The following is a 16,040-nucleotide window of genomic DNA, read 5'->3' as shown; positions in this document are numbered from 1 at the left end:
CTCACTGCTCTCCCCTTTTCTGGTTCATCACGCCAGGGAAGGACCGCTCAGTCAATTACTGGTCTAGAGGTGACCCGCACCCTACTATTGAGTTGGGACCAGAAAGTGAACAGAAGGGATCAGGGCAGCAGCAGGAGATTGCTGGAGGTGAGTAATGATTCATTATTATTATTATTTTTACCCCCTTCTGACCTGTTATCTTTAAAAAAAAAAAATCAGTCTGGATAAGTGCTTTAGGCTAGGGCTAAGTCGCGCGACATTTTGTCGTACCAATGTCGCGTGACAATTTTTATAATGATAGTCTATGGTGTCGCACTGCGACACAACAGTAGCAAAAAATCCATCCAAGATTAATTTTTCTGCGACCGTCGTGTCGCAGTCGGAGTGCGACACCTTAGGCCCCTTTCACACAGGCGAGTTTTCCGCGCGGGTGCAATGCGTGAGGTGAACGCATTGCACCCGCACTGAATCCGGACCCATTAATTTCTATGGGGCTGTGCACATGAGCGGTGATTTTCACGCATCACTTGTGCGTTGCGTGAAAATCGCAGCATGCTCCTCTTTGTGCGTTTTTCACGTAACGCAGGCCCCATAAAAATGAATGGGGTTGCGTGAAAATCGCAAGCATCCACAAGCAAGTGCGGATGCGGTGTGCGATTTTCACGCACGGTTGCTAGGTGACGATCGGGATGGGGACCCGATCATTATTATTTTCCCTTATAACATGGTTATAAGGGAAAATGATAATGATCGGGTCCCCATCCCGATCGTCACCTAGCAACCGCACGTGAAAATCGCACCGCATCCGCACTTGCTTGCGGATGCTTGCGATTTTCACACAACCCCATTCATTTCTATGGGGCCTGCGTTATAACATGGTTATAAGGGAAAATAATAGCATTCTGAATACAGAATGCTAAGTACAATAGGGCTGGAGGGGTTAAAAAATTTTTTTTAAATAATTTAACTCACCTTAATCCACTTGTTCGCGCAGCCCGGCTTCTCTTCTGTCTTCATCTGTGAGCAATAGGACCTTTGATAACGTCACCATGGTGATGGATCATGTGATGGACCATGTGATGACCGTAGTGACGTCATCAAAGGTCCTATTGCTCACAGATGAAGACAGAAGAGAAGCCGGGCTGCGCGAACAAGTGGATTAAGGTGAGTTAAATTTTTTTTTTTTTAAATGTAACCCCTCCAGCGCTATTGTACTATGCATTCTGTATTCAGAATGCTATTATTTTCCCTTATAACCATGTTATAAGGGAAAATAATACAATCTACACTACAACTAAGGGTACTTTCACACTAGCGTTCGGAGCGGATCCGTCTGATGTTTCATCAGACGGATCCGCTCCGATAATGCAGACGTTCGCATCCGTTCAGAACGGATGCGTCTGCATTAAAACTTAGAAAATTTTCTAAGTGTGAAAGTTGTCTGAGCGGATCCGTTCAGACTTTACACTGTAAGTCAATGGGGAACGGATCCGTTTGAAGATTGAGCCATATGGTGTCATCTTCAAGCGGATCCGTCCCCATTGACTTCCATTATAAGTCTGGACGGATCCGCTCGCCTCCGCACGGCCAGGCGGACACCCGAACGCTGCAAGCTGCGTTCAGGTGTCCGCTCACTGAGCGGAGCGGAGGCTGAGCGCTGGCAGGCGGATGCATTCTCAGTGGATCCGCCTCCACTGAGAATGCATTGGGGCCAGACGGATGCGTTCGGGGCCGCTCGTGAGCCCCTTCAAACGGTGCGCACGAGCGGACACCCGAACGCTAGTGTGAAAGTAGCCTAACCCAAACCTGAACTTCTGTGAAGAAGTTCGGGTCTGGGTACCACAGTCGGTTTTTTATCACGCGCGTGCAAAACACATTGCACCCGCGCGATAAAAACTGAACATCGGAACGCAATCAAAACTGACTGCAATTGCGTTCCTACTCGCGCGAGTTTGCCGCAATGCACCGGGACGCATCCGGACCTAACACGTGTGAAAGAGGCTTAAGTCTATCAGTATAAAAATTGTCGTGCGACATCAGTGTGGCACGACACATGTTGCAGTGTAGTTGTGCTTGTGCCCTATGTGTCACATGTCTCTGTGTAGCCCTAGCCTTAAAAGGGTTGTCCAGACAATATTATTTTTCTATGTTTTAAGGGTCAGAATACTGTAAAAAATTAAATAAAATATGTATGATAAATACTTCACTGGTCTTGTTCCGATGCTTTGCTGGTCACTCTTGACACAGGAAATGTGCTCACCCAGTCAGTCAGTGGCTGCAGCGGTATATGTTGATTATAGGGATTACCCTATTATTATTGTGAACAAATCTAGAACCAGCCCTTTACCTCACATGAATCCGGAGATATTCACTTCTCTAATTGCTCTACTAGATTCTCTTCAGGCTGGCAACTTGGGAGGGTGTGTCCTCTCTTAGGGGATATATCCCTTTTGGTGCATCTCTTTCCCTAACACAGCTCAGGAGGTGTCCTTTATAACACTACCGAGGTGGGTCATTTCTGCTGCTGCTTTTCTGTCCCTATCACAGCCCAGGAGGTGTGTTCTTTCTACTGCAGCTCTTTCTGTATCACAGCTCAGGAGGTGTGTCCTTTCTGCTGCAGCTCAGGGGGCATGTCTTTTTTGCTGCAGCTGGTGGCAGTTGAACGACAGAACTGAGCATGTGTGACCACCTTAGCGACAGAGAAATAAGGAGAAGAACAAAGAGCAGGTGGCGCTATACAGATACATTTTATTTAACCACCTCCGGACCACCTAACGCACAGACGCGTCCGGAAGGTGGTTGATTCATTCCTCGTAGACGCATATACGCGTCATCTCGCGAGACGCGAGATTTCCTGTGAACGGGCGCGCGCGCTCACAGGAACAGAAGCTAAGCGAGTGGATCTCCAGCCTGCCAGCTGCGATCGTTCGCTGGCAGGCTGGAGATGCGATTTTTTTTAACCCCTAACAGGTATATTAGACGCTGTGTTGATAACAGCGTCTAATATACCTGCTACCTGGTCCTCTGGTGGTCCCCTTTGTTTGGATCGACCACCAGAGGACACAGGTAGCTCAGTAATATGTTGCACCAAGCACCACTACACTACACCCCCCCCTGTCACTTATTAACCCCTTATTCACCCTTGATCACCCCTGATCACCCTATATAGACTCCCTGATCACCCCCCTGTCATTGATCACCCCCCTGTCATTGATCACCCCCCTGTAAAGCTCCATTCAGAGGTCCGTATGAATTTTACGGATCCACTGATAGATGGATCGGATCCGCAAAACGCATACGGACGTCTGAATGGAGCCTTACAGGGGAGTGATCAATGACGGAGGTGATCACCCCATATAGACTCCCTGATCACCCCCCTGTCATTGATCACCCCCATGTAAGGCTCCATTCAGACGTCCGTATGAATTTTACGGATCCACTGATGGATGGATCGGATCCGCAAAACACATACGGACGTCTGAATGGAGCCTTACAGGGGAGTGATCAATGACGGAGGTGACCAGCCCATATAGACTCCCTGATCACCCCCCTGTCATTGATCACCCCCCTGTAAGGCTCCATTCAGACGTCCGTATGATTTTTACGGATCCACTAGGGCTGCAGTAAACGATTTTTTTAGTAATCGAATATTCTATCGATTTATTTTTTACGATTAATCGAGTAATCTAATAAGAAAAAAATAATAGACTGTTTTCCTTTATAAAAACTCAGACCCTCTGCCATTAGTCCCTAACACCCTTTGTTCCCCACTGTGCGATCAGCCCATCAGCTCCACTATCCCCCAGTGCCATCAGCTCCACTACCCCCCAGTGCCATCAGCGCTCCACTATCCCCCAGTGCCATCAGCGCTCCACTATCCCCCAGTGCCATCAGCGCTCCACTATCCCCCAGTGCCATCAGCGCTCCACTATCCCCCAGTGCCATCAGCGCTCCACTATCCCCCAGTGCCATCAGCGCTCCACTATCCCCCAGTGCCATCAGCGCTCCCGCCATGCTCCTCCTGACACCCGGATTGCACAGAGTCACTGGTTTCTATGACGCTGTGCACTCCAGGCGCCTTTCCAGCAGGGGCGCTGCCGACACTCCATTGTTCTGCGCTGCTCTGCTCCTGACGTCACACAGTGCGTCAGGTCACGGCGTGCGTACGTCAGGAGGTCAGAGCAGCGCGGGAACATGGATGTTCTGTGGAGTGTCCGGAGGCCGCCTGCTGGAAAGGTAAGTATTCCAAGCGCCGCGGGAGACCACAGAGCGGGAGTAATAGCAAGCGCTTCACTCCCACTCCGTGGTCACATGACACAAACGAATCTTCGATGCAAAAAAATTTTTTGTGTCTAATTACTCGATTTAATCGAGTAATCGTTTCAGCCCTAGGATCCACTGATAGATGGATCGGATCCGCAAAACACATACGGACATCTGAATGGAGCCTTACAGGGGAGTGATCAATGACTGAGGTGATCACCCCATATAGACTCCCTGATCACCCCCCTGTCATTGATCACCCCCCTGTAAGGCTGCATTCAGATGTCCGTATGATTTTTACGGATCCACTGATACATGGATCGGATCCGCAAAACACATACGGACATCTGAATGGAGCCTTACAGGGGGGTGATCACCCCATATAGACTCCCTGATCACCCCCCTGTCATTGATCACCCCCCTGTAAGGCTGCATTCAGATGTCCGTATGATTTTTACGGATCCACTGATACATGGATCGGATCCGCAAAACACATACGGACATCTGAATGGAGCCTTATAGGGGGGTGATCAATGACAAGGGGGTGATCACCCCATATAGACTCCCTGATCACCCCCCTGTCATTGATCACCCCCCTGTAAGGCTGCATTCAGATGTCCGTATGATTTTTACGGATCCACTGATACATGGATCGGATACGCAAAACACATACGGACATCTGAATGGAGCCTTATAGGGGGGTGATCAATGACAGGGGGGTGATCACCCCATATAGACTCCCTGATCACCCCCCTGTCATTGATCACCCCCCTGTAAGGCTGCATTCAGATGTCCGTATGATTTTTACGGATCCACTGATACATGGATCGGATCCGCAAAACACATACGGACATCTGAATGGAGCCTTATAGGGGGGTGATCAATGACAGGGGGGTGATCACCCCATATAGACTCCCTGATCACCCCCCTGTCATTGATCACCCCCCTGTCATTGATCACCCCCCTGTCAGGCTCCATTCAGACATTTTTTTGGCCCAAGTTAGCGGAAATTATTTTTTTTTTTTCTTACAAAGTCTCATATTCCACTAACTTGTGTCAAAAAATAAAATCTCACATGAACTCACCATACCCCTCACGGAATCCAAATGCGTAAACATTTTTAGACATTTGGATCCCAGACTTCTTCTCACGCTTTAGGGCCCCTAGAATGCCAGGGCAGTATAAATACCCCACATGTGACCCCATTTCGGAAAGAAGACACCCCAAGGTATTCCGTGAGGGGCATATTGAGTCCATGAAAGATTGAAATTTTTGTCCCAAGTTAGCGGAAAGGGAGACTTTGTGAGAAAAAAAAATATATATCAATTTCCGCTAACTTGTGCCAAAAAAAAAAATTTCTATGAACTCGCCATGCCCCTCATTGAATACCTTGGGGTGTCTTCTTTCCAAAATGGGGTCACATGTGGGGTATTTATACTGCCCTGGCATTCTAGGGGCCCTAAAGCGTGAGAAGAAGTCTGGGATCCAAATGTCTAAAAATGCCCTCATAAAATGAATGTGGGCCCCTTTGCGCATCTAGGCTGCAAAAAAGTGTCACACATGTGGTATCGCCGTACTCAGGAGAAGTTGGGCAATGTGTTTTGTGGTGTCATTTTACATATACCCATGCTGGGTGAGATAAATATCTTGGTCAAATGCCAACTTTGTATAAAAAATGGGAAAAGTTGTCTTTTGCCGAGATATTTCTCTCACCCAGCATGAGTATATGTAAAAAGACACCCCAAAACACATTGCCCAACTTCTCCTGAATACGGCGATACCACATGTGTGACACTTTTTTGCAGCCTAGGTGGGCAAAGGGGCCCACATTCCAAAGAGCACCTTTAGGATTTTACAGGTCATTTACCTACTTACCACACATTAGGGCCCCTGGAAAATGCCAGGGCAGTATAACTACCCCACAAGTGACCCCATTTTGGAAAGAAGACACCCCAAGGTATTCCGTGAGGGGCATAGTGAGTTCATAGAACTTTTTATTTTTTGTCACAAGTCAGCGGAAAATGATGATTTTTATTTTTTTTTCTTACAAAGTCTCATATTCCACTAACTTGTGACAAAAAATTAAAACTTCCATGAACTCACTATGCCCATCAGCGAATACCTTGGGGTGTCTTCTTTCCAAAATGGGGTCACTTGTGGGGTAGTTATACTGCCCTGGCATTTTAGGGGCCGAATGCGTGAGAAGTGGTTTGAAATCAAAATCTGTAAAAAATGGTCGGTGAAATCCGAAAGGTGCTCTTTGGAATGTGGGCCCCTTTGCCCACCTAGGCTGCAAAAAAGTGTCACACATGTGGTATCGCTGTACTCAGGAGAAGTTGGGCAATGTGTTTTGGGGTGTCATTTTACATATACCCAGGGCCGTCTTTAATATTGATTGGACCCTGGGCAAAAATTTACTTGGGCCCCCTGGATCCCGCCTTCCCACACCTTAGGCAATCACGCCCTCCACCACAACACACACACAAAAAATCCACACATCGGGTAGAGTACAGTGAATGACTGTAAATACTTCAAGTTCTGAAGACTCCAGCGGCTCAGGATCAGTTCTCGGGGCAGCTGGGCTCAGGCTGGAAGTGGGCACCGCTCTGCAGGAAGGAGACCAGGGCTCGGCTCACCCTAGTGTTACAGTATATACCCTATAGTATACAGCACCACACAGTATGCAGTATAGCACCCTATAGTATACAGCACCACACAGTATGCAGTTTAGCACCCCACACTATATAGTAGAGCAGTATAGCACCCCACACTATACAGTACCCCACAGTATATAGTAGAGCAGTATAGCAGCCCACAGTATACAGCACCTCACAGTATACAACACCTCACTGTATACAGCACCCCAAACTATACACGATACAGTCCCCCACACTATACAGTACAGCAGTATAGCACTCCACACTATACAGGCCCCCCCACTATACAGGCCCCCCCACAGTATACAGCCCCCCCACAGTATACAGCCCCCACACAGTATACAGCCCCCACACACTATACAGCCCCCACACACTATACAGCCCCCCCACACTATACAGCCCCCACAGTATACAGGCCCCCCACAGTATACAGCCCACCACACAGTATACAGCCCCCCCCCCACAGTACACAGGCCCCCACACAGTATACAGCCCCCCCCCACAGTATACAGGCCCCCACACAGTATACAGCCCCCCCACACAGTATACAGGCCCCCACACAGTATACAGCCCCCCCACAGTATACAGGCCCCCACACAGTATACAGGCCCCCACACAGTATACAGCCCCCCCCCACAGTATACAGCCCACCACACAGTATACAGCCCCCCCCCACAGTATACAGCCCCCCCCACAGTATACAGCCCCCCCCACAGTATACAGCCCCCCCCCCACAGTATACAGCCCCCCCCCCACAGTATACAGCCCCCCCCCCCACAGTATACAGGCCCCCACACAGTATACAGTCATGCACAGTATACAGACCCCCCACAGTATACAGGCCCCCACACAGTATACAGCCCACCACACAGTATACAGCCCACCACACAGTATACAGCCCCCCACAGTATACAGCCCCCCACAGTATACAGCCCACCACTATACAGTAGTTTACAGTATATTAACATAACAACCCCTGTCACCTTTTTCTGATGTAATCTTCACACAAAAAAGCTCCACAGTTAACGTCTGCAACAGGACCTGTGATGACCTCATAGCCATGTGACCAGTAATTGCTAGGTTACTGGTCACATGATGATGATGTCATTAAGGTCCTAAACACAACTTTAACACAGTCCGATAATGATGCCTGGACTCAGTGCAGGCAGGCATGGCAGCACCCCTGTGTAGCTGACAGCTTGACACCCGGGGCAGTGGCTAGCAGGGCTCAAGAGGCAGCTGCCTTGGGCCCCCCAGGAGCAACTGGGCCCGGGGCAGCTGCCCCTTTTGCCCCTTGGTAAAGACGGCCCTGCATATACCCATGCTGGGTGAGAGAAATATCTTGGCAAAAGACAACTTTTCCCATTTTTTTATACAAAGTTGTCTTTTGCCGAGATATTTCTCTCACCCAGCATGAGTATATGTAAAATGACACCCCAAAACACATTCCCCAACTTCTCCTGAATACGGAGATACCACATGTGTGACACTTTTTTGCAGCCTAGGTGGGCAAAGGGGCCCACATTCCAAAGAGCACCTTTCGGATTTCACCGGCCAATTTTTACAGATTTTGATTTCAAACAACTTACCACACATTTGGGCCCCTAGAATGCCAGGGCAGTATAACTACCCCACAAGTGACCCCATTTTGGAAAGAAGACACCCCAAGGTATTTCGTGATGGGCATAGTGAGTTCATGGAAGTTTTTATTTTTTGTCACAAGTTAGTGGAATATGAGACTTTGTAAGAAAAAAAAAAAAAAAATCATCATTTTCCGCTGACTTGTGACAAAAAATAAAAAGTTCTATGAACTCACTATGCCCATCAGCGAATACCTTAGGGTGTCTACTTTCCGAAATGGGGTCATTTGTGGGGTGTTTGTACTGTCTGGCCATTGTAGAACCTCAGGAAACATGACAGGTGCTCAGAAAGTCAGAGCTGCTTCAGAAAGCGGAAATTCACATTTTTGTACCATAGTTTGTAAACGCTATAACTTTTACCCAAACCATTTTTTTTTTTACTCAAACATTTTTTTTTTTATCAAAGACATGTAGAACAATAAATTTAGAGAAAAATTTATATATGGATGTCGTTTTCTTTGCAAAATTTTACAACTGAATGTGAAAAATGTCATTTTTTTGCAAAAAAATCGTTAAATTTCGATTAATAACAAAAAAAGTAAAAATGTCAGCAGCAATGAAATACCACCAAATGAAAGCTCTATTAGTGAGAAGAAAAGAAGGTAAAATTCATTTGGGTGGTAAGTTGCATGACCGAGCAATAAACGGTGAAAGTAGGGTAGGTCAGAAGTGTAAAAAGTGGCCTGGTCATTAAGGGTGTTTAAGCTAGGGGGGCTGAAGTGGTTAAAAAAAAGGATATGCTAAATTTCTAATTACATGCAATTAAAAAAAGTATTCAGATCCAGGTGCTACTTTGAAAAATGTCAAATATTTTTGTGGTGCAACCCCTTTAAATATATTCCTTTCTGTTTCAGATTACAAATATGCCCAAGTGCATCGTCTCCGGCTGCCCGAATCATACGGCACGTAAGGACAAGAATATTTCAAATGGGATCATGTTACATGGATTTCCTAAAGACTTGTTGAGAATTAAATGCTGGCTCTCCCATATTAATCAGAACTTTGGAGACATTGAAAGTTTTGCAAGGAAAATTTTGGAAGGGAAGAAGACCAACAGTTTCCGTATTTGCTCAGAGCACTTCTCGCCGGACTCCTACAGACAGACGAAAAGAAAAACCGTGCTAAAGGACGACGCCATACCGCGTCACTTCCACAAGCGTCCTCCATCGTCCAGAGAGCAATCAGACAGGGGTAATACAATATCTATCTCTCAACTTATCAAACTAGAAGCTAGCGCGCCTAAAAGTGCGGTCAGGAAGGATGTCAGTACATGTTCAGATAACACGATGGACGCAAGGAACAAAGCCAAACCGATCTATGGACTACAACATAGAGATGTAGGTATAAACCGCGTGCACCAAAAACATACACACTGAAGCATCATGTAGTCCGTAGTTCATTGTGAAACAAATTGATCATTGGGCGGAGCGCACCTTCCACACACAACCCAGCCATGGAGGATCCAACCTGTGTTCATGACCTACTGAACCTGACCTAGAGAGGTAGAAGATGCCGGCCATATCACTGCACCTGGATCGGTGCCATTACAAAGCATAGGAAGCGTTACTTGAAGCTTCTATGCTCTGTAATGTAACTGAAAGCTCCCTACATTATGAACATGTTGGACAGCATCTTGGAGAACTGGGATCTCTTGCTTCTCACTCTGGGTATAGGAGAGAAGCCCCTGAGGTGCAGTATGAGATTGCATAAAAGTAAGGCTACTTTCACACCTGCGCTTTCCCGTCATAGGATCTCAATAACAGGGGAAAACGCTTCAGTTTTGTCCCCATTCATTGTCAATGGGGACAAAACAGAACTGAAAGGAACGGAATGCACTAGAATGCATTATTTTCCTTTTGGTTGCGTTCCCATGATACACACAAAAGCGCAGCAAATAGCGTTTTTGAGTGAGTCCTGGGATGCGGAGCAAGACGGGTCAGTCATGACTCACAATCTAAGGCTACTTTCACACTACGTTAATATTTTCCGGTATTGAGATCCGTCATAGGGTCTCAATACCGGAAAAAAAACGCTTCCATTTTGTCCCCATTCATTGTCAATAGGGACAAAACGTAACTGACCAAAACGGAATGCTCCAAAATGCATTCCGTTCCATTCTCGTACCGGAGAGCAAACCGCGGCATGCTCCGGTTTGCTTTCTGTCCTGGGATGCGGAGCAAGACCCACAATGCAAGTCAATGGGGACGGATCAGTTTTCTTTGACACAATGGAGTTCATGACGGATCCGTTTTGGGTATGTTACAGATAATACAACCGGATCCGTTCATAACGGATGCAGATGGTTGCATTATCAGTAACGGAAGCGTTTTTGCTGAACCCTGCCGGATCCAGCAAAAACGCTAGTGTGAAAGTAGCCTAAGTCAAAAAAGAAAACGGATTCGTCCCCCATTGACTTACAAAGGTTTAAGAGACGGATCCGTCTTGGCGAATTTAGAGATAATACAACCGGATCCGTTTATAACAGATGCAGCCGGTGTATTATGACGGATCCAGCAAAAACGCAGATGTGAAAGTAGCCTAACAAGACCTCGTCTGTCAGAATAGTCATCAGCATGATACATCAGATCCCTGCTTCTTCTGCCTGGCCGTGTTCTTCAGCAGGCACACTGTTAGGAGGATATATGGGAGCAGTACTTAGTGAAGGAGTGATGACCTAATTGATTCACGGCCGCTAACTCCTTCCAGGAGGATCAGCCTGTTGGGTGAAGGTTATGTAATCCCCTCTTGTGCACATGGAGTGGAGCTTCAAGATCCTTGATAGGGAGTAGTTTATATAACAAGGTTTTTTGTGTGTGTTTTTTTAAGAAAAAAAAGTAATCTCTTAAAAACCAACTACACACTTAAAGGGGTTCTCTGCTTTTCCTATATTCATGTTTTATCCTCAGCTGATCAGCTATATGAAGAGAACACAGAGATTGAGCCTTCCCATTGAAGTTAATGGAGATGGCGGAGTTGTAATTACAACTGTTCACCGTTGCGATGTAGACTTGAGCAGATAAACAGTAAAGAGACGGCAGCAGTGCTTGTATGAGCGATGTGTCCTCTTCGTACAGCTAGTCGGATCTGTTATTGATTACCTATTCTGAGCATAGGCCATTAATATAGGAAAAGCAGAAAACCCCTTTAACCCCTTAAGGACCCATGACGAACCGGTACATCATGTGTTGTTCCGATCACTGCCGCCCAGCAGGCTGTGATCGGAACAAGGTGCCTGCTCAAATCATTGAGCAGGCACCTCGGCTAAATGCGCGGGGGGGGGTCCCGTGACCCCCCCCATGTCGGCGATCGCAACAAACTGCAGGTCAATTCAGACCTGCGGTTTGCTGCGCTTTCTGTAGTTTCTGATCCGCGGGGATCAGAAACTTTAGTATTCCTAAAATACATGTTTCACTCCCCCTGCACCCCTGAATGATTTTATCCCGGTGGGAGGTGCAGGGGGGGGGGGGGCGGTGGTACGGCAGGCGGGATCGCGATCCCCCGCCCGCCTCCCCTTGAATAATCGTTGGTGTACAGTGGGTATACCAGGGTGTCAGCACATTGCTGACACCCTGGTATAAACGGCTGACATCTGTGATGTGATGTCAGCCGTTTAACCCTTTCCATACCGCTGTATGGAAAAGGTTAACAGCTCAGGGAGTTACCTCCCTCTCCCATCGGGGGGCTGCTGTGCCTTTGCAGCCCCCCGATGGAGAGGGAGAGAGCCCCCAGACAGCCCCCCTCCTTACCCTTCCCCGTCTGCGCAGTTGTGGCCACTACTGAGCAGACGGGGAAGGTTCCCATGGCAACAGGACGCCTTCTCAGGCATCCTGCTGTCCATGGTGCTGAACAGATCTGTGCTAAAGGCATAGATCTGTTCAGACAAAGTGTAAGTAAAATACAGTACAAAACACTATATGGTGTACTGTACTGTATTATACAGACATCAGACCCACTGGATCTTCAAGAACCAAGTGGGTCTGGGTCAAAAAAAAAGTGAAAGAAAAAGTAAAAATCAAAAAACACATTTATCACTGATTAAAAATGAAAAAAATAAAATTCCCTACACATGTTTGGTATCGCCGCGTCCGTAAAGACCTGATCTATAAAACGGTCATGTTACTTTCCCTGCACGGTGAACGCCATAAAAAATAAAACACTGATGAAATTGAAATTTTGCCCACCTTACTTCCCAAAAAAGGTAATAAAAGTGATCAAAAAAGTCACATGTACGCCAAAATTGTAACAATCAAACCGTCATCTCATCCCGCAAAAATCATACCCTAACCAAGATATACGCCCAAAGACTATGGAAACACTAAAACATGATTTTTTTTGTTTCAAAAATGAAATCATTGTGTAAAACTTCCATAAATAAAAAAAAAGTATACATATTAGGTATCGCCGCGTCCGAATCGACCGGCTCTATAAAAATATCACATGACCTAACCCCTCAGATGACCACCGTAAAAAAATAAAAATAAAAACTGTGTAAAAAAAAAGCCATTTTTTGTCATCTTACGTCACAAAAAGTGTAATAGAAAGTGATCAAAAAGTCATATGCACCCCAAAATAGTGCCAATCAAATCGTCATCTCATCCCACAAAAAATGAGACCCTACTTAAGATAATCACCCAAAAACTGAAAAAACTATGGCTCTTAGACTATGGAGACACTAAAACTTTTTTTTTGTTTTAAAAATGGAATCATTGTGTAAAACTTACATAAATAAAAAAAATTGTATGCATATTAGGTATCGCCGCGTCCGTGACAACCTGCTCTATAAAATTACCCCATGATCTAACCTGTCAGATGAATGTTGTAAATAACAAAAAAAAAAAAGCGGTGCCAAAAAAGCTATTTCTTGTTACCTTGCCGCACATAAAGTGTAATATAGAGCAACCAAAGATCATATGTACCCTAAACTAGTACCAACAAAACTGCCACCCTATCCCGTAGTTTCTAAAATGGGGTCACTTTTTTGGAGTTTCTACTCTAGGGGTGCATCAGGGGGGCTTCAAATGGGACATGGTGTCAAAAAAACCAGTCCAGCAAAATCTGCCTTCCAAAAACCATATGGCATTCCTTTCCTTCTGCGCCCTGCCGTGTGCCCGTACAGCAGTTTACGACCACATATCGGGTGTTTCTGTAAATTACAGAATCAGGGCCATAAATAATGAGTTTGGTTTGGCTGTTAACCCTTGCTTTGTAACTGGGAAAAAAAATATTAAAATGGAAAATCTGCCAAAAAGTGAAATTTTGAAATTGTATCTCTATTTTCCATTAAATCTTGTGCAACACCTAAAGGGTTAACAAAGTTTGTAAAATCAGTTTTGAATACCTTGAGGGGTGTAGTTTCTTAGATGGGGTCACTTTTATGGAGTTTCTACTCTAGGGGTGCATCAGGGGGGCTTCAAATGGGACATGGTGTAAATAAACCAGTCCAGCAAAATCTGCCTTCCAAAAACCAAACGGCGCACCTTTCACTCTACGCCCCGCTGTGTGGCCGTACAGTAGTTTACGGCCACATATGGGGTGTTTCTGTAAACGGCAGAGTCAGGGCAATAAAGATACAGTCTTGTTTGGCTGTTAACCCTTGCTTTGTTAGTGGAAAAAATGGGTTAAAATGGAAAATTAGGCAAAAAAATGAAATTCTCAAATTTCATCCCCATTTGCCAATAACTCTTGTGCAACACCTAAAGGGTTAACGAAGTTTGTAAAATCTGTTTTGAATACCTTGAGGGGTGTAGTTTATAGAATGGGGTCATTTTTGGGTGGTTTCTATTATGTAAGTCTCGCAAAGTGACTTCAGACCTGTAGTGGTCCCTAAAAATTGGGTTTTTGTAAATTTCTGAAAAAATTTCAAGATTTGCTTCTAAACTTCTAAGCCTTGTAACATCCCCAAAAAATAAAATATCATTCCCAAAATAATTCAAACATGAAGTAGACATATGGGGAATGTAAAGTCATCACAATTTTTGGGGGTATTACTATGTATTACAGAGGTAGAGAAACTGAAACTTTGAAATTTGCAAATTTTTTCCAATTTTTGGTAAATTTGGTATTTTTTTTATGCAAAAAAAAAAATTTTTTGGACTTCATTTTACCAGTGTCATGAACTACAATATGTGACGAAAAAACAATCTCAGAATGGCCTGGATAAGTCAAAGCGTTTTAAAGTTATCAGCACTTAAAGTGACACTGGTCAGATTTGCAAAAAATGGCCAAGTCCAGAAGGTGAAATAGGGCTGAGTCCTCAAGGGGTTGTATGACCTTAAGGCTGACAACCCCTATGGCGCTAACCTGAACGCATCACAAAAAAAAACACTCTTGCCTGTCTGTGGCCCTGCCGCTGCTCTGTTTCTGCCCGCTTTCTTTCCCCGCAGGACTAGGAAGTGGTTGGTCCCATGACTTCTGCGGCCAATCACTGCTTTCAGTGCTTACATCTACTTGAATGATACATCATCAGTATTAAGTCACCTCCTTGTGACACGTCTCTCGTTTGTTCTTGCAGGTGCAGGAATCACCTCAGGCTCAGCAGTTCTCATCAGAACCACCACCTCTTCTCAAAATGACCTCCATGGATAATAGTAACATTCTCAAGACTGACAGGATGTTAAGCCTCACCCTGGAGATCTTATTCCTCCTGACCGGAGAGGTGTGCGATACTGGGAGAGAAGGGCTTCTACTGTCTTATTTCTTCAATCGGGTTACAGTTAAAGTTGGCCATAGATCTTCAATAACTATTGCTCAGAACACCCATATACACTTGGTTCTTCGGCTGAGGATGCATGTGTTTTCAGTGGGGAGAGAGGAAAAAGTGTCTGGTGACTGTTTATCTCCTTGGACAACTAAGGCCGCTTTCACACAAGCGAGTTCCACGCTCCGGACTCGCAGCGCGTGTCTGCGGAAGATTCCGGCCTGACCTCCGCAGCACTGCCGGGGTCACATAGCATTATACTGATTTATGATGCTATGTAACCCTTAGAGTTCTGGAATGTATTGGATAACACTAACATAATGCTGTCAGTGTTATCCAATACATTCCAGAAATGTAAGGGTTACATAGCATCATAAATCAATATAATGGTATTCGACCACGTCAGTACGGGAGCTTCTGTAGACACACGCTGCGAGTTCAGTGTATTGAACTCACTCGTGTGAAAGCAGCCTAAAGGATCGCCGTAAGAATTCAAAATTCCTAATCGTTTGATGATGATGTGAGGTAGAAATCAGGAGTCCCCATGCACTTTAGATGGTCAGTCCCATGGAATACAGCAAGTTCAGCCTATCTCTTGATGCTATGGGAGTGAATTGTGATAAAAGTCACTAGTGTGCGATAAAAATGATAGGGAACCCTTGTACTCTGCTAGCTTGCAGTGGACCGTGTCCATTTTGAGGCCCGCAAATTGTGGATCCACAAAATACGGATGCAGTCCATGTGTTGGCAGCATTTTCTTTGCGGACCCGTTGTTTTCAGTTG

The 16,040-nt window shown here is 45.6% G+C and overlaps 2 protein-coding genes across 8 annotated transcripts in view; both read left to right on the top strand.

Moving 5' to 3' along the window:
• The window catches only part of LOC121000616 (zinc finger protein 436-like), a 684,763-nt gene that overhangs the window by 580,243 nt on the left and 88,480 nt on the right, over positions 1–16,040 (top strand). The window lies entirely within an intron of this gene.
• LOC121000615 (zinc finger protein 891-like) overlaps positions 1–16,040 on the top strand; it is an 83,810-nt gene that overhangs the window by 9,700 nt on the left and 58,070 nt on the right. For 4 of the 6 annotated variants that reach the window (XM_040431172.1, XM_040431171.1, XM_040431168.1 and 1 more), the window contains exons 3-5: positions 37–147; positions 9,415–9,897; positions 15,072–15,215. In XM_040431172.1, the coding sequence (XP_040287106.1) occupies positions 9,424–9,897; positions 15,072–15,215 (618 nt within the window). In that variant the 5' untranslated portion in view covers positions 37–147; positions 9,415–9,423. Of the gene's footprint in view, positions 1–36; positions 148–9,414; positions 9,898–15,071; positions 15,216–16,040 lie in introns of those variants that run through there. The other 2 variants (XM_040431170.1, XM_040431173.1) reach the window with 2 other exon arrangements.

This window comes from Bufo bufo, chromosome 5 (assembly GCF_905171765.1).
Source record: "Bufo bufo chromosome 5, aBufBuf1.1, whole genome shotgun sequence".
Taxonomy (NCBI): Eukaryota; Metazoa; Chordata; class Amphibia; order Anura; family Bufonidae; genus Bufo; species Bufo bufo.
Note: the sequence above shows the minus strand (reverse complement) of the source record. Positions and strands in the feature narration are given on the sequence as shown.